The sequence below is a fragment of the Miscanthus floridulus genome, chromosome 3 (assembly GCF_019320115.1).
Source record: "Miscanthus floridulus cultivar M001 chromosome 3, ASM1932011v1, whole genome shotgun sequence".
Lineage (NCBI taxonomy): Eukaryota > Viridiplantae > Streptophyta > Magnoliopsida > Poales > Poaceae > Miscanthus > Miscanthus floridulus.
Window position 1 is genome coordinate 120,387,620 of NC_089582.1, and position 14,742 is coordinate 120,402,361.

The window sequence follows — 14,742 nt, forward strand, 5'->3', positions numbered from 1 at the left end:
AGAAAAAATGTATCGGAAACTAAGAAGGTCACAAGTATTTTGGAAAAAATTGAATGCTATAAGGTCATCTATTTTAGGACAGATGGAGTAAGCTTTTTGTAGAAAAGTATTAGCAATATTTGTATCTCTAAATAAGCTTATTATAATAATATATTCAACTATTAATCTAATGATATTTATTATGAATAATAAATATTAGTAGTCTTGTGTATGTATTTGATTAAAGTTAAAAATGTTTTATTTTTTGGAAAGTGAGAATGATATTCTTTATGGGATGGAAAGAGTAGCTAAAATGAAATAATATTTTATTATTTTCCTTGGGTCTCTTTGTTAGAAATTTTAGTTAGCTAAAATGTTGGAGCAGTTTGAGCTAAAGAAGTAACTCATATGGATAGTTTTGCACCTATGTAAATATTTATTTATTATATACCCTAAAGACAAAGTAACTCAGAGCATCTACAAGAGCCTTGAGTAATGACCGTTTTCTACATCTCTGTACTCTAACAGTTTTTCTATATCTTGTGTGTAGTACAGAGAGCCATCTTCGCTCTCCATCTTTGGCTAGCAACAAATCAGGACTAGAAGATGTCTATATTTAGATATCCAATTGAAGAGACTGTTAGAGGTATTTTTTTTACTGAAATCTCTATTACTGTAAATTAGGAAAGATATAAAGAGTCTCTTGGAGATGTTTTTATAGGGATAGTTTTGCATCTATGAAAATACAGTATTTATTTGGCTTATGCTGATACTTATCATGATTTGTCGTGAGAGGAAAAAAAGAGTAGAGAACAGGCCACTAAACCGAGAGCAGCCAGAGTCTGTGATTGGCTGCCAGCAGCGCGAGAGGGCCGCGTGACCAATAAAGAGGCCGTCATGCAACAGAGACCACGCTGGTCGCTCGGAGGCCACGGATTCTCCCGCGGTTATAGATTTTGATATTAATATATGTATGTATATGTGTATAATACTTAGTATATAGATAGATAGGAGGAGTACAATACAATGGCAACATCTCACACGCTGCCTTTCTTTAAGGACCTGAACCAACAGGAGGTCTGCCCCATATCTCGCGCGCGCGTAGTCCTCACCTCAGTACACAGTCCATGGCTGAAGCAGCAGCCATGCGAGCTGTGCTTGAGGCGCCCGGCGTTAAGGGCCTGGAGGTGCTCCGCCTCCCGTGCGACGACGATACTAACGAGAAGGACGCAGTCACTGATCTTATCCGCCGCATTGTTGTCACGGCAGATCCTCCAGTGACGAGCGCGTTCAGCGTGCTAAACCTCGGCAAGGTGGTCGAGCTGTTCGCGGCGTGGCGGCGTGGGCTCAAGGGTGTGCCGCCGTACTACGCCGTCAAGTGCAACACCAACCCGGCGCTGCTCGGAGCCCTGGCCGCTCTCGGCGCGGGCTTCGACTGCGCCAGCCCTGCCGAGATGGACGCCGTGCTCGCGCTAGGCGTCACCGCTGACCGCATCATCTACGCGAACCCATGCAAGCCCGAGGCACACATCGAGCACGCCGCGCGTTAACCTCACCACCTTCGACTCGGTGGAGGAGGTGGACAAGCTAAGGCTCTTCCACCCCAGGTGCAAGCTTCTGCTCCGGCTCAAGGTCCCCGACGCCGGAGACGCCCTATGGGACCTGGGCACCAAGTACGGCGCGCGGCAGGAGGAGGTGGCGCCGCTCCTGTGCGCCGCGCAGAGCGCGGGCCTGTCGGTCTCGGGCGTCGCGTTCCACGTCGGGAGCGCCGTGTCCCGCGTGGGCGTCTACGACGCTGCCGTGGAGGCGGCCCGCGCGGTGTTCGACGCCGCCGCCGCGCGCGGCATGCCACCCATGCGCATCCTGGACATCGGCGGGGGCTTCACGGCCGGCACCGCCTCCACGTTCCAGGACGCGTGCGACGTGATAAACTCCGCGCTGACGCACCACTTTGGGGACGTCCCCGGCCTCCAGGTGATTGGTGAGCCAGGGCGCTATTTCGCCGAGACGCCGTTCACGCTCGCCGCGCGCGTCTTCGGGAAGCGCACGCGCGGCGAGGTGCGCGAGTACTGGATCGACGACGGCTTCTTCGGCACGCTGTGCTGCGTCCACGTCGAGAACTACGTGCCACGCCCTGTGCCAGTGTCGAGTCGCGCTGCCGCCGGCGACGGCGACGGCGACGGAGGCGGTGAGAGTGATGAGACACACCCGTCGACGGTGTTCGGTCCCACGTGCGACTCGTTGGACGTGGTGGTGAAGGGTTACCATCTGCCGGAGCTACGCATCGGGGACTGGCTCGTGTTCCACGAGGTCGGCGCCTACACCACCGTGCTGAGCTGTAACTTCAATGGCTTTTCCGCGTCCGACATGAAGACCTACCTCGCCTACTCCTCTGTCTAGATTTGGATCTAGAACCCTCGTTTATTGTGTTGTTTTTTCATCTCGTGCCTGCATTGCATACTGCCACGTTGGAAATAAGCGTGAATCGACCGGGAGTAGTCCATCCCTCTCAACCCCCCTCATCCCCATGTGGGCTGGTTTCAATAAGGGCTTGTTCGTTTGAATAGGAATAGGGGCCTGGAATAATCTCTAGCCGGAATAATTCAATAATTTGTACTAATTTTGAGGAGCTGGAATTGTTCCCCGTGCATTCTGAGAAAACCGAGCGGACCCTAATTGGAAAAAAAAATACTTACATGTCATTGGAATAAACCTAAATCCCTTATTTGCCACCTAAAAACATGATTCTCATATATGTCATTGGTGTTAAATTGTAATCCCTTCCATACGTAGGCAATTGCTTGAGTATGCATATCAATATCCAGATTTCAGTACTGCTCCAACTAGTTATCCCAAAACACAGAGGAGGTCAACAGTGAGCAAATGAGTGGCTCGGTGAGGAAGGAGGTGGTAGAGATGGATCTCTGATCGGGGAATGGGTGGTGTCGGTTGCTTACGTTATGTTCATTTGGCTTATAAACCGTATTTTTTCAACCAACGAGCGGTATTTTTCTCTCACAATAAATTAATCAATAGTACTTTCAGCCATGACTTATCAGCCAAACGAACAGAACATAAAGTGTGTGGGCCATTTGCGACACATGGTTGTTGACAGCTACTGCTCGGTGCGCTGGCTGGTTGACCTCGTGCTACTACGTGCTCAGCCTCAGCTGCGCTCGTGCTACTACGTACTCGGGCTAAGAGTGTGGCAACGGTTGTGGAGGGTAAAGCGTGCTGGATACTCCTCACATGTACTTAGATCAGGCACCTCATAATGGCTCTGTTCGTTTCTCTTATAATCCGTCTTTTTTAGCTTATTTTTTAGCCGGAACAGTATTTTTCTCTCCCAACAAATCAATCGGAACAATGTTTCGGTTTGTTTTTTCAGCGAAACGAACGAGGCAATAAGACCCGGTATTCAACCCAGCCTTGCAGTATAAACACGAACTAGTACCGTCCAGTTGCAATGCAGAGCAAGAGAGAACAGAGATCTGACGATTTGTCAACTGGATTTGATTACCCGCAATGAATAAATAGTGTGCCATTTTATCATTTGGCACATCTAGATCTCACCTGGACGCTAGCAAAAGCGGCAGTGAACAAGCAGCACGTGTACTCTCCTATTCAGTTCACCTTGGCAGGCTCACTGGCAGATGGACTGCGGAGGAGCCGGTTCCGCTCAGCTGATGTGATCAGCAACGAACTCTCAATAGCACTGGACAGATCAAATTCATTGAATGCATATACAGAAACTAACAGGCAGCAGAAGATCAGGCACCGGAATACAACATCAGCTTACATTCCACTGCGAGAGGGAATACAACGTCAGCTTACATTCCACTGCGACTGAAGCCGAGATGTTAGCTTACATTCCACTGCGACTGAAGCCGAGATGTTTGGTTTCTTCTCATAAACTTTAGTCGTCGTCCTATCGATATTTGACACATACATAAAGTATTAAATATAAACTAATTACAAACTAATTGCATAGCTTACGACTAATTTACGAGACAAATCTTTTAAACCTAATTAGTCCATGATTTGACAATATAATGCTACGATAAACATGTGCTAATGACAGATTAATTAGACTTAATAAATTCATCTCGTGAAGTGCTGACAGATTCTGTCATTTGTTTTTTTATTAGTATCCAAACACTCCATGCGATACCTTCACGTGACACCTCCTAAATTTTAGTCACCGGATCCAAAGACCCCTAGCTGTTGACCAACACCTTCAGCGACAAAAAAAAAAAAAGCAGTGTCACTTGCTGCTGAACCCAGCCTTGCAGTATAAACACGAACAAGTACACCGCTAAATAGCTAATCCAGAAAAACTACAGCTGAAACTACAAGTTTCTCTGTTCAGATTCAGATCAGGTGACATCCATTCATTGTAAGCAGAGTACACAATGATCGGCTTGCTACAAAAGCACAAAAAATTACTCATGCTGCTTCTGTACAGGAAAATTCTAGCAACTGGCAATTACAGGATCTGTCGACTGTCGGTACCTGTCTACCATCCTCCACCGCCCTTCAGTCTCTCTCAGGTGCATCTCCTGCATCTTTCCTCGCGCTCAGGTTTCCAGCATATGTCCAGACCTTCTCTAGATCACCAGAAAAGAGCTTTTCGACCTTGATTTCTTGTGTTCCTAGATTGTTTTTGTTTAAAAGCGGCTGTACTCTTCCAGGGCTGCCTGTAACTGGGGTGGAGGAGCAGAAAGTGGGTGTTGCAAACGGAGAGGCATATGGCGTATTCTGAATAGAGAATGGGCTTGGAGAGATCCTCTTCTGAACTGGCACACCTGTGCCACGATTGAAGATCGAGACAGACTCGGCAGCAGCAGATTTCTTTGTAGCATCATCAACATAAATCACATCATCAATTCTTGCAATTATGTTGAATGCCAAGCTCTCCAGAACCCTTGAGTAACTTTCAAGTATGGACTGCCCAACATCCTGGAAAAATATGCAAGAAACAAAGTGAATATTATGATTTGTGTAATTGAAAGAAAGACTTTCAATTTTGATTTGGCCAGAATAAGTAGATGGTTACTTGTCTTTGCATGAGCTTTACCTTGTTATACTGGATCTTGTTCATGTCAAGGGAAGTTTGTGGCAGACCAGGATATCTCAATCTTAAGCTCTGCAATAGACCATCAGCTCTTTCAGACAAAGTGTTGCTCTTTTCCTTATCTCCAACAAGACCCTTCACTTTTCCACCCCAAGATTTCTTTGATTTGGCTTGAGGTGTTGATTTTTTCTGGCCTTTCAGTTTCCAAACATGGATGGCAGCTTCTATTCTGTTTGCCACTTCAAGTGTGTGGTGCTCAGATGATAGATCCAAGCAATCTAGGAGACATTCTGGTGAGAACTGCTCAGCTGTTATGTATCGGTAAATTATCTCACCCAAGCAAGATTTACCACTCTGCAGAAAAGATAAGATATTAGACTAGGTGAATCACTATGGAAATATCCACATGCACTCATATTACTGGAGACAAGCTATGCTGGACCAAAGAAAACTATGCACCATTCGCAGACAAAACACAGAGTGGGGATGTCAACAGTGATTTGAAGAACTGAGAAGAGCAATCACATGCTTGATCTATAGATTTAATACACACATTCATATTAAATTACACGGATGCATTATAAAGATGATTATACCTTCAAAAGAACACGAGTTGCTAAAAGAACTGACATGAGCAGTCACATGCTTGAGCGAGAAAATGCAGAATTGACATATGACAGGTACGCGGTACGCCCCAGTATCGAAAAAGAGGGAAAGAAATGCCTTGATACATGCAGTGACAATACTACAAATGCTAAACTCATTCAAAAGGCCAGTATTTGTTCACCTAATTATCTGCAGTTCTACATGACCTTAACTTTAATCACTGCCAGACTCAACTTTTATTTAGGGAAAGCTAATTAAACATCTTTCTGAAATTGCAATATGCACTAAACCAAGTTGGTCTAGAAAATTTAAGAGAAGTCCTAGCATATGAGAGTCTATCTAAGGACACAAGAATTAGCTTTTTCCATACCAAGAACAAAGTGATTAGACTAGAAACATTCAGGCCTTCAAAAAGAAGCATTTATAATCCCGCACAACATGACATATTTACTCTTAATGAAATACAAGAGGGAATATAGTTATAGCTTTTTAAGCTTTTCCCTATCAGGCTATCATATTCCAGTCATCAATTAATTCCTCATGACACTAATAACTGGAGATACCACGGGCTTGCATTGGAAATAAAATGGGTTAGAACCTAGAATTGATGACAGCTAGAGTGACAACACTTGCTCATGCAAAAAAACAAAGCATTGCCATAACTGATGCCCAACACCTTCACTCGACAAACTGTACTAAAATACATTAACTGAGCTCTCCATTTACACGTATATGATAGGAAGTGAGTGGTCCCTTTCACAAGGATTTATGCAATTGGTCCTATTTTTACCAGGGATTGAAGTACAATATAGCAAGCACACCACATGGATAGCAAGAGATATAGCTGGTACCAGTGAATTATTTTACCTTGGGCAGTGTCTCCAGGTACACTTCGGGGATTTCCATCTCGGCCAGCACATCGCTGTTAATCGCCATGGCCGCCTTCAGTATTTGGTTTGCACAATCCCTGCTCTGCTGCAGCTTCCTCCTCGCATCCTCGGACAGCCCCTTGGGCGGCACTCGTGGGCAGGGCAACCACCACTTCTCCTCCTGCCGCACCGACGGCCGGCCACAAGACGAGGAGGAGGAGGACGACGGGAACGGCCCCCCGCTGTCCTCGACCATAACCCCCCTGTCCACGTACCAGAACTCGGTCCCCTTGAACCCGTCAATCATGGCGAGGAGCATGGCGTCGAGCTTCTTGAGCGCGGGGAGATTCATGTAGAGGTCGCTGCGCGGGCGCGGGACCATGACCTCGAACTGGCCGCCGCCTTCGGGGAGCTCCTGGATGGAGGGGGTGAGCTCGACGATGGAGTCCGCGACGGAGAGCAGCCACTCCATCTCCCGCGTCCACATAGCCTTCCTCGCCGTCGCGAGCGGCTCCAGCCTCCAGAGCTCGCCGAACACGGTGGCTGGACGACAGGAATCGGGAAAGGAAAACCATCAGGAATCCGGGCAATGCGGGTGGAGGAGTAGCACTGCGGCGGCGGCGGGCCGTGGGCGCGAGCGTACCGGAGAGGTTGGTGATGGCGTTGGAGATGGCGAGCGCGGTGCAGACGCCCTTGCCGCTGCCGGACATGTCCTCGCCGAGCAGGAGCTTCGCGAAGCGCTCCTTCATCATGTCGATCTCTGGCGCCACAGAACCGGAAGGCAAGAACAAGAACTTGCTGTGAGAGGAAAGAACAAGAGGGGATTTTGGAGCGAGATCTAAGCAAAAGCGGAGAGGGGGCCGCTTACCGGAGAGGTCGAAGGCCGGCTTGGAGAGGTAGAAGGCGGCGGCCGATGCCGGGGTGGGGAGCGAGGAGGAGGAGGACGCGAGGCGGGAGACGGTGGCGGAGGCCGACGAGGAGGAGGCGAAGCGGCGGGTGGTGGGCGCGGAGCAGTCGCTGGAGGTCTCGGACTCGCTGACGTCGGCGCTGAGGCTGTAGCTCCCGCTGCAGCGGTCCGAGGCGGCCTCGTCCTCCGACGCGCTCGCCATTGCTGCGGCGGCGGGGTGGCTAAGCTAACTAGGCGCTGTGGCGGTGGAGAGGGAATCGCATCTGGGAGTGGGAGGAGGGAGGGGAAAGCGATGGGAGCACAGGGCAGAGGTGCAGGAGGAGGGCGAGCGAGCACACTGCCTCCGACTGCGCTGCTTCCTCTATTTGTTTATTCCTTTCTCTCCGAGCACCCCGTTTGCTTTTTAGTGCTAATCTCGTTTGAACGTGGGTTAGCGGTGGTGCTAATGATGCTTAGATGCTAGTGGAGTGTCCGTGCTTTGTATTTCTGTAGTACCACTGTTTATCCCTAGTGAGCATCGTATTTATGTAGTCGGCCTGTTGGCTGTGGTTGGTTTCTGGGCTGGTTTGGGCTGACTGGTGCTGGTTTATTGTGAGAGGAAAACACTATTGGCTGGCTGGTTTAGGCTGGCTGAAACCAACAAGCGAACAAGCTACTGTATGTGCGTACGTCATGTAGCTTTTTTTTTTTACAGGTGTCTGCTCACTTCTCGCACAGGTGTGTGTGAGCTTGAACCGAGTACTATGTTGAGCAGCTGCTGCTGGGTGCTGGGTCATGTCAGCACTAGTTGGCCTCAACTTAGGCCCGTTCGCTGGCAGAATTTTAACTGAAACTGGCTGAAAAATACTATTCTGGTTGAATTATCGTGAAAGAAAAACACTATTTCCGTCAAAAAAAGAAACCGAACCAGCTGAATATGGGTTAAGCCGAACGGAACCTTGGTTTTGTGTTGTAGTATTTATCCAAGAGCCAGATAAAATGGGTTTGTCGGTCGACAGCACACTCTCAGCCACTTTTGCTTCTAATTTTTGGAAATAAACAATTGTGAGATGGTCTTATTTTAGTCAAATACTACTATTTTGGACCTCATTGGCGACCGGTAACAAATGGAGCAAACATAAAACCATGTTGGGATTGGAAAACCGAGCGAGCCACAAGGATGGAGAAGCAGCAGACGACGGATTTTGGTTTGGCGGGCGTTGGCGCAAGCCGGCAAAAAGCGAACGACCCACACCCACACGGGGCCAGGAATCAGAAGCTGACGAGGGGGACCACCACCGGCACCAGCAGGCAGCAGCGGCGGCAGGTGAGGTGGGCACGCGCGTCAGCCGTCCGCGCGGGGCGGTTGGGTTTTTACGGAACGGAGACGGGGAGTTGACGGGTGGGGCCACGGTCGCGCGTGACAAGGAGGCGCGGGCCCGCGTGTCGGCTTCATTCATTGTTGCCCCCTGGGGAAAAAAGCTTGACCGGGGTGAAGACGAGTTGAATGGGGGGTGGTTTTCCTTGACTATACTCTTGCTTTGGTTTTAGCAGCATACGGATGTCTTGTTTTTTGGGGTACTCGAGAATGACTCCCCGTCTCTCCGAATCTTGCTGAAGGTACTGTGTTGATAACGAGGGAGGGAAGACCGGGGAGAACGTACATCCTGTCGAGTGAAATGTGTTTAGGGGTTGCATAAGTTAGGTGACTGAAAATCAATGATTTATAAGTCATGACTGTTTGGTTGTAGATGACTTATAAGCTCATCCTGTTAAGTGAAAGGTGTGGGCCTCACGCGGAAAAGGGTGGCTTATAAGTTTTAAGCAGAGGTGAACCAGCTTATTTCTTATAAGCAGGAGTGACTTATAAATTGATGATGTTTCACAAAATCAATTCACTTATTTCACTTTTTAACTTATAAGTAGATCACTTATTTGGAACGAACGTACCATTAACACGCTGCAGGCGCAGTCAACGTAGCAGTAGTAGTACAGTACCGCCGGTGAAGTGAAGTCGTAACGGTAAAAAAATCTGTAAATTCTGCGGGAGCCGACTGCTGCATCGTCGTCCTTCCCGTCAGCAGGGAACGGCCCGGGGTTAAAAACGTACTGTACGAGGGGACGAGGCGGCCACGGCCAAGGAACGGTCAACCTGGTGAGGAACCGTGAAAACAAAGCATGTACATGTATACGTATTGGTTACGTCGTTTGTATGAACACAGCGTAGTAGTAGGAGTGTACTCCGTATACGTCTTGGTGCAGAGCCGACGAGAACAGCGATGAACCGGCCCCGCGCGCACGGCCGGCCGTAGGTGTTGGTGTAGCTGTGGGGCCCTCGGGATGCGAGCCGAGCCCTGGGCGCAATGATATGCACCCATCCAACAGTTGGCCATGCACCATGATTGTGGTTTGGGATCACGCTCCATCGCCACCTCGCTCGCTCCCACGTTCCATCAGATTATTAGCCCAAAAAAAAGGCGTTTATTTGCAAGTTGCAACAACCGCGTCCCGGCAGCTAAGCTAGCGCTTGTTGCGAAAACAGAAGAAGCACGCACCGTACCGCGCACTCATTAGCGCGTCACGCACACAAGTACCAGTGCACGCTATTGCTGTGGGACAACAACAAAGTGGTATGGATGGGGATGGGACGATAAAGTATGGATGGGGATGGGACGATAAAGGAGACGGCCGTCGTCGCGCGGCGCCGGCGCCGCGAAATGATAGCGCTGAATACTGATGCGTGATTTCTGCATGCTTAAGAGTTAGCGGCCACGCCATGGGCCGCATGGCCCCCGGCAGGCATCATTGCCGTAGCCGACGCCCGACGACGGAGAGTCAGAGAGCAACAAATATACGGTAGTAGTACTGTATTATTAACCGATGGAGCGATCCGCGCTTTCGTCTGCAAGCGTGATCACGTGTGCACACCGGCTTATGATTAAGCAGCCTAATCTATCCAACTAATCCAAGTAGTACGTACTCTACGCGAGTTGGGCCGTTGGGGTGTCGTCGTCTCTGGGATTTGGTGCGTCTGGTCTTGGTCTGTCTAACCCACCCACCCTCCCACGTATCCAAGCATCCAAAGTATCGAACCAGCACCTGTACGCTACGGGCCCCACTGACCTTCGTTTCCCCAATGCCCCAAGACCACGGGCCATGGACCATGCGCGAGCACGGGGCCGTGGGCTGTGGCCCGCCCGGCGATGGTATCCACCAATCTACAATGCATTTGTACACACCACACGCGGCTGCGGATTTGTAAAGAAGTACTGCTACTTAGTTTGTGCGAAAAAAAATATTATTTTAACTAAAAATTTACGATCATTTCAACACGCCAAAGCGAAACGAACATGCTGCAGGAGGCGACGGACGGACATACCGTCACCTCCACGGCTCCACCTAACCTACCTCTGTAGGGTCCTGTGCGGCTGTTTGTGTGTCTCCCCAAAACCAAAAGCCGCCGGCACGACATGAGCAGCAGGAACCGAGCATGGAGAATGACCGACGCACCAAGATAGGAACAGGACTGTAGGAGTAGCTCGCTGGGGGCGCTACTGCAAGTCTGCAGCAGGGCTCCTGCTTCCTCAACCACCTCCCTACCTAGCTACTAGTGTAAAAGAAAATGCAATTATAGGTTTAACCCATGCTATTTTTTTTTCTTAAGTTGGATAAACTCTACTTTAAACAGTATCAGTATTTGTGTGTCCAAATAGATTGACCATAAGAATATATTACATGATTAATAAATATACTATAAATGTTTGTATTTTTAATAGGCGTGGTTCTAAAATTACATGACTCTTAAAAAAAGAAAATTACACTTATTTTAAGACCGGGAGGAGTACCTCCTACGAGCACCTGCAAACAATTTCCTATGCTCGCCTTCTTTTTGTTTCTGCTTATTTATTCCATCCTATAAAGAGTGCCATTTTCACTTTTTCAAGAAGTCAAATATTTTTATCTTTAAACAAATGTAATAAAAATATAAATATTTATGGTGTATAATTAGTATCGTTAGATGAATCGTTAAATATATTTTCATGATAAACGTATTTGAAGACACAAACATTGCTAATATTTTTTTAATAAATCTAGTCAAACTTAAGAAAATTTGATCATTACGAATTCCATAACGACACTCTTTTTAGACAGAGGGAATAGGGTGAAAAGTATATTGCAGCACCTGTAGCTGAACCCACCGTGGGTTAGCGCTGCCAACAGACCTGCTGCTGCTATGCTATCAACAAAAATTAGCATTAACTCCCTCCATTACATATTATAGGTCACTTTAGTTTTGTCAAATTCGCTAGATACAATTTTTAAAAAATAAACTATGTGTGAAGTCTATTTATGTTTCAACTTTCAACTTGTATGGTAGTGCGATTTTCAATCCTGAACTACAAAATCAGGTAGCAGATGCTCTCTAAATTTTTTTGGTCTACTAACTGGTTTAAAGGAGAGGTTTTTGTTTTTTTCCTCTAAAGGAACTATTTTAACCTCTAACATTGATAGGCAACTTATCTAAAACATGAAACCAGTACCATTTTTTCTAAAGATGTTATCTATTTGTTAGTGCTGTAAAATTGATAGCCAATTTATCTTATAATTCAAAAAAAAGAAACAAGTACCGAATCTTACTAAATTATACTCCTTCCATTTCACATTATATGACGTTTTGACTCTTTAAGATAGATATATACTATGTCTAGATACATAACAAAAAAATATATATTTAGAAAACACAAAACATGGAGTATATAATAAAAACCGTGAATTTTAGAAAAGTCAAAACAACCTTTAAGTTAGAATGGAGTAAATGCCAATTAGGATCAGCGGGAAAACTAGAAACCGACATGACGACAATGGAACTTTGGCATTGCACTACTCATACATTCACACCATTGCAATGGTGCACTATTTAATTTCACGTTAGGCCTTGTTTGGATGCACATCTATCCACATCAACCTACATGTGTTGAGGTGAATTGAAGTGGAAATTAGTTTAAGTTCTACTCTACTCCACCTCAATACATGTGGACTGAGGTGGATACATGTGCATACAAACAAGGTCTTACTATATTTTATTTCCACTAGACGTGTAAATAGGAGAAAAAGAAACATGGCTATGGACATATATATATATATATATATATATATATATATATATATATATATATATATATATATATATATATATATATATATATGGGCCGTTGCCAATTGCCATCTACCACGACGGGTGGATGAACTATGCATGGACGCTGCAGAACACCACTGCGCGGTACAGCAGCGCGCCTTTGCGGCTCTGCATAAGTACCCACCAGTCAGTTACTGCTACACTAGGCTGCGAGACTGCTAACCATGCTGGCCACGCGCGTCTCCGAGCCCTGTTTCTTAAGCGTTGGCGTCACAGCCTGCAGGTTCCACGTCGTGGACGTTCCTCTGGTCCTCCGTTTCAGCTCTGCATGCAAAGGGAAAACAAATTTCCAGCTGCGTCAGCAATTAACCAGCGGCGCCGTACCGTTAGCTTCCCTTCCTGGCTTCCTGCACTTGTTCCCATCTCTTTTAGTTTTGCAACTTCTGGGATGGGAAAACACACGGCAGATCGATGCATTGTCGGTTTTTTTTTCTTATTTGTGAGGATTAATTAGACCTTAAAAATTGTTGCTGATTCTCCTGTTTGCATCGACACTCATGGTGTCGGCTTGTAATAGGCCTTTTTTTTTTTACTTCTTAGTAAGTACTTAATAAAGCATTAACGATGGGAAAGACACTGCTGAGCTTAGCTATAAGAAAATCTTGAAGCCCAAAAGTCGACCATGAGTGATCCAAACAGATGTAGAGCCTTTTTGGCATGGCTTATGTCGGCTTCGTCTATTTTGCGCAAATCGAGACATTGTAGCGTGAAGCCATTTTGTAAGTCGGGGTTAAAATGAACTAGAAGCCGAAAAAGCCAGTTTTTCTGGCTTCACCGGCTTTGGCTTCATCGGTGAAGCCGTTTTGAATAAGCCGTGCCAAATGAGGCCGTAGAGTAGCTTCGTTCTTATTCTTTTGAGGCGGGATATATGTATATACGTGTAGCTAGGTTTCACTTTTCTGTGGGATCAAACCAAACAAATCAAACAACGAGAAGCTGATGGTGAGCAGCCCCTGATCCCTGATGGTGGGCTAACGAGCTGTGTAATATTTTTTTGACACTGGTCCTTCTAGTTTGTGGCGATGACAACGGATGTGGTCCCATCATATCTGCACAAACACAATACTCCTTCCAAAGTCACTCCCGAAAACAGGGATTGTCTTGTCACCTATCTTACCATGAGCAATGGACCTGCTACCTGTATCGTCAGTCCAGCTATGAAAATCTGTGTTTTTAGTTACCGAACTTAATTAGTGGACCTCACGTGAGCTATGGAAGAGCTTATAGACGGATATATTATACCTAACCTCAAGTCGACTACGACCGTACATGTTTAATAATTGTTCTTTTGTTTCACAAGATCATCTATTTGGTAGCTTTTTTTTCTCTCTCTGCACGGCTCCACGCAGCTCTCCTGTTCGCGCAGCTACGAGAATACGATATGGTACAACCAAAATGAGCTGCTCTTGCCAAACCACAAACGAAATACCATGTTCGCTAGTCTAAAACTTAGCTGAAACTGGCTGAAAACACTGTTCTGACTGAATTGCTGTGAGAAAAAAAACTATTTCGACTAAAAAAAGAAGCCGAACAAGTCGAATATGGGGTAAGCCGAACAGAACTATAGTCAGGAAAAAGTGGCCAGTCTCGTCGCTGCCGCTACGCAGGTCCCATATATCATACCTGGTGCTGAAAGCGTAAGCGAAGCTTTATCTTTTGGTACAAATCTCTGTCGTCCGTCAGATTCTTTCTCCAGATTCTCTTCGTTAAGCCATGGCTAAAAGTACCGTTGACTAATTTATTGTGAGAGAAAAATATTGTTCATTGACTAAAAAAATACGGTTTACAAATCAAACGAACAGGGCGATGATCTTGATCACGTATTCCCTCGAGTCCCAGCAGCCTCCGCGGGCAAAGCAGAGGCAGCAGACTGGCAGGAGCACGTAATCACTTTTATGAATGACAGTACCCAGTCTGATGCTGGATTGGTCACGGGCTGACGTTTGATAGACCAACGATGGCGCGTAACAGACTCGAGTCTCTTGGTTTGAAAGTTTTTTTTTTTTTACTGGAGAGGCCAAAGCCCCCTACAGGGATTTTATTTAGCTAATAAAAACAAGCAAGCAAGCAGTACAGAGTAGTGTTCAGGAAACAAAGAAAGAATGGTTTGAAACCTTTTCTTTACCCCGAC

The 14,742-nt window shown here is 46.6% G+C and overlaps 1 protein-coding gene and 1 pseudogene across 1 annotated transcript; one reads left to right on the forward strand and one right to left on the reverse strand.

Annotated features, from left to right (window-relative positions):
- The first annotated feature begins 1,106 nt into the window (after positions 1-1,106).
- LOC136546689 (ornithine decarboxylase-like) lies at positions 1,107-2,379 on the forward strand (annotated as a pseudogene).
- A 1,908-nt stretch (positions 2,380-4,287) lies between these two features.
- Positions 4,288-7,801, reverse strand: LOC136546690 (rop guanine nucleotide exchange factor 1-like). The gene is made up of 5 exons (XM_066538648.1): positions 7,397-7,801; positions 7,172-7,288; positions 6,527-7,071; positions 5,057-5,407; positions 4,288-4,938 (listed from the first exon to the last, which is right to left on the reverse strand). Exons 1-5 carry the CDS (start codon positions 7,635-7,637, stop codon positions 4,516-4,518), a joined length of 1,677 nt encoding a protein of 558 aa, XP_066394745.1. The 5' UTR covers positions 7,638-7,801; the 3' UTR covers positions 4,288-4,515.
- Positions 7,802-14,742: the final 6,941 nt, after the last annotated feature.

Bases quoted from the DNA above. Each gene is read 5' to 3' on its own strand.
- LOC136546690 (XM_066538648.1), bottom strand. From the start codon at position 7,637: ATGGCGAGCGCGTCGGAGGACGAGGCCGCCTCGGACCGCTGCAGCGGG. The intron at 7,072-7,171 runs GTACGCTCGCGC...CCTGTCGTCCAG, and splicing joins CGCCATCACCAACCTCTCCG to CCACCGTGTTCGGCGAGCTC. The intron at 4,939-5,056 runs GTAAAGCTCATG...ATATTTTTCCAG, and splicing joins ACAAGATCCAGTATAACAAG to GATGTTGGGCAGTCCATACT.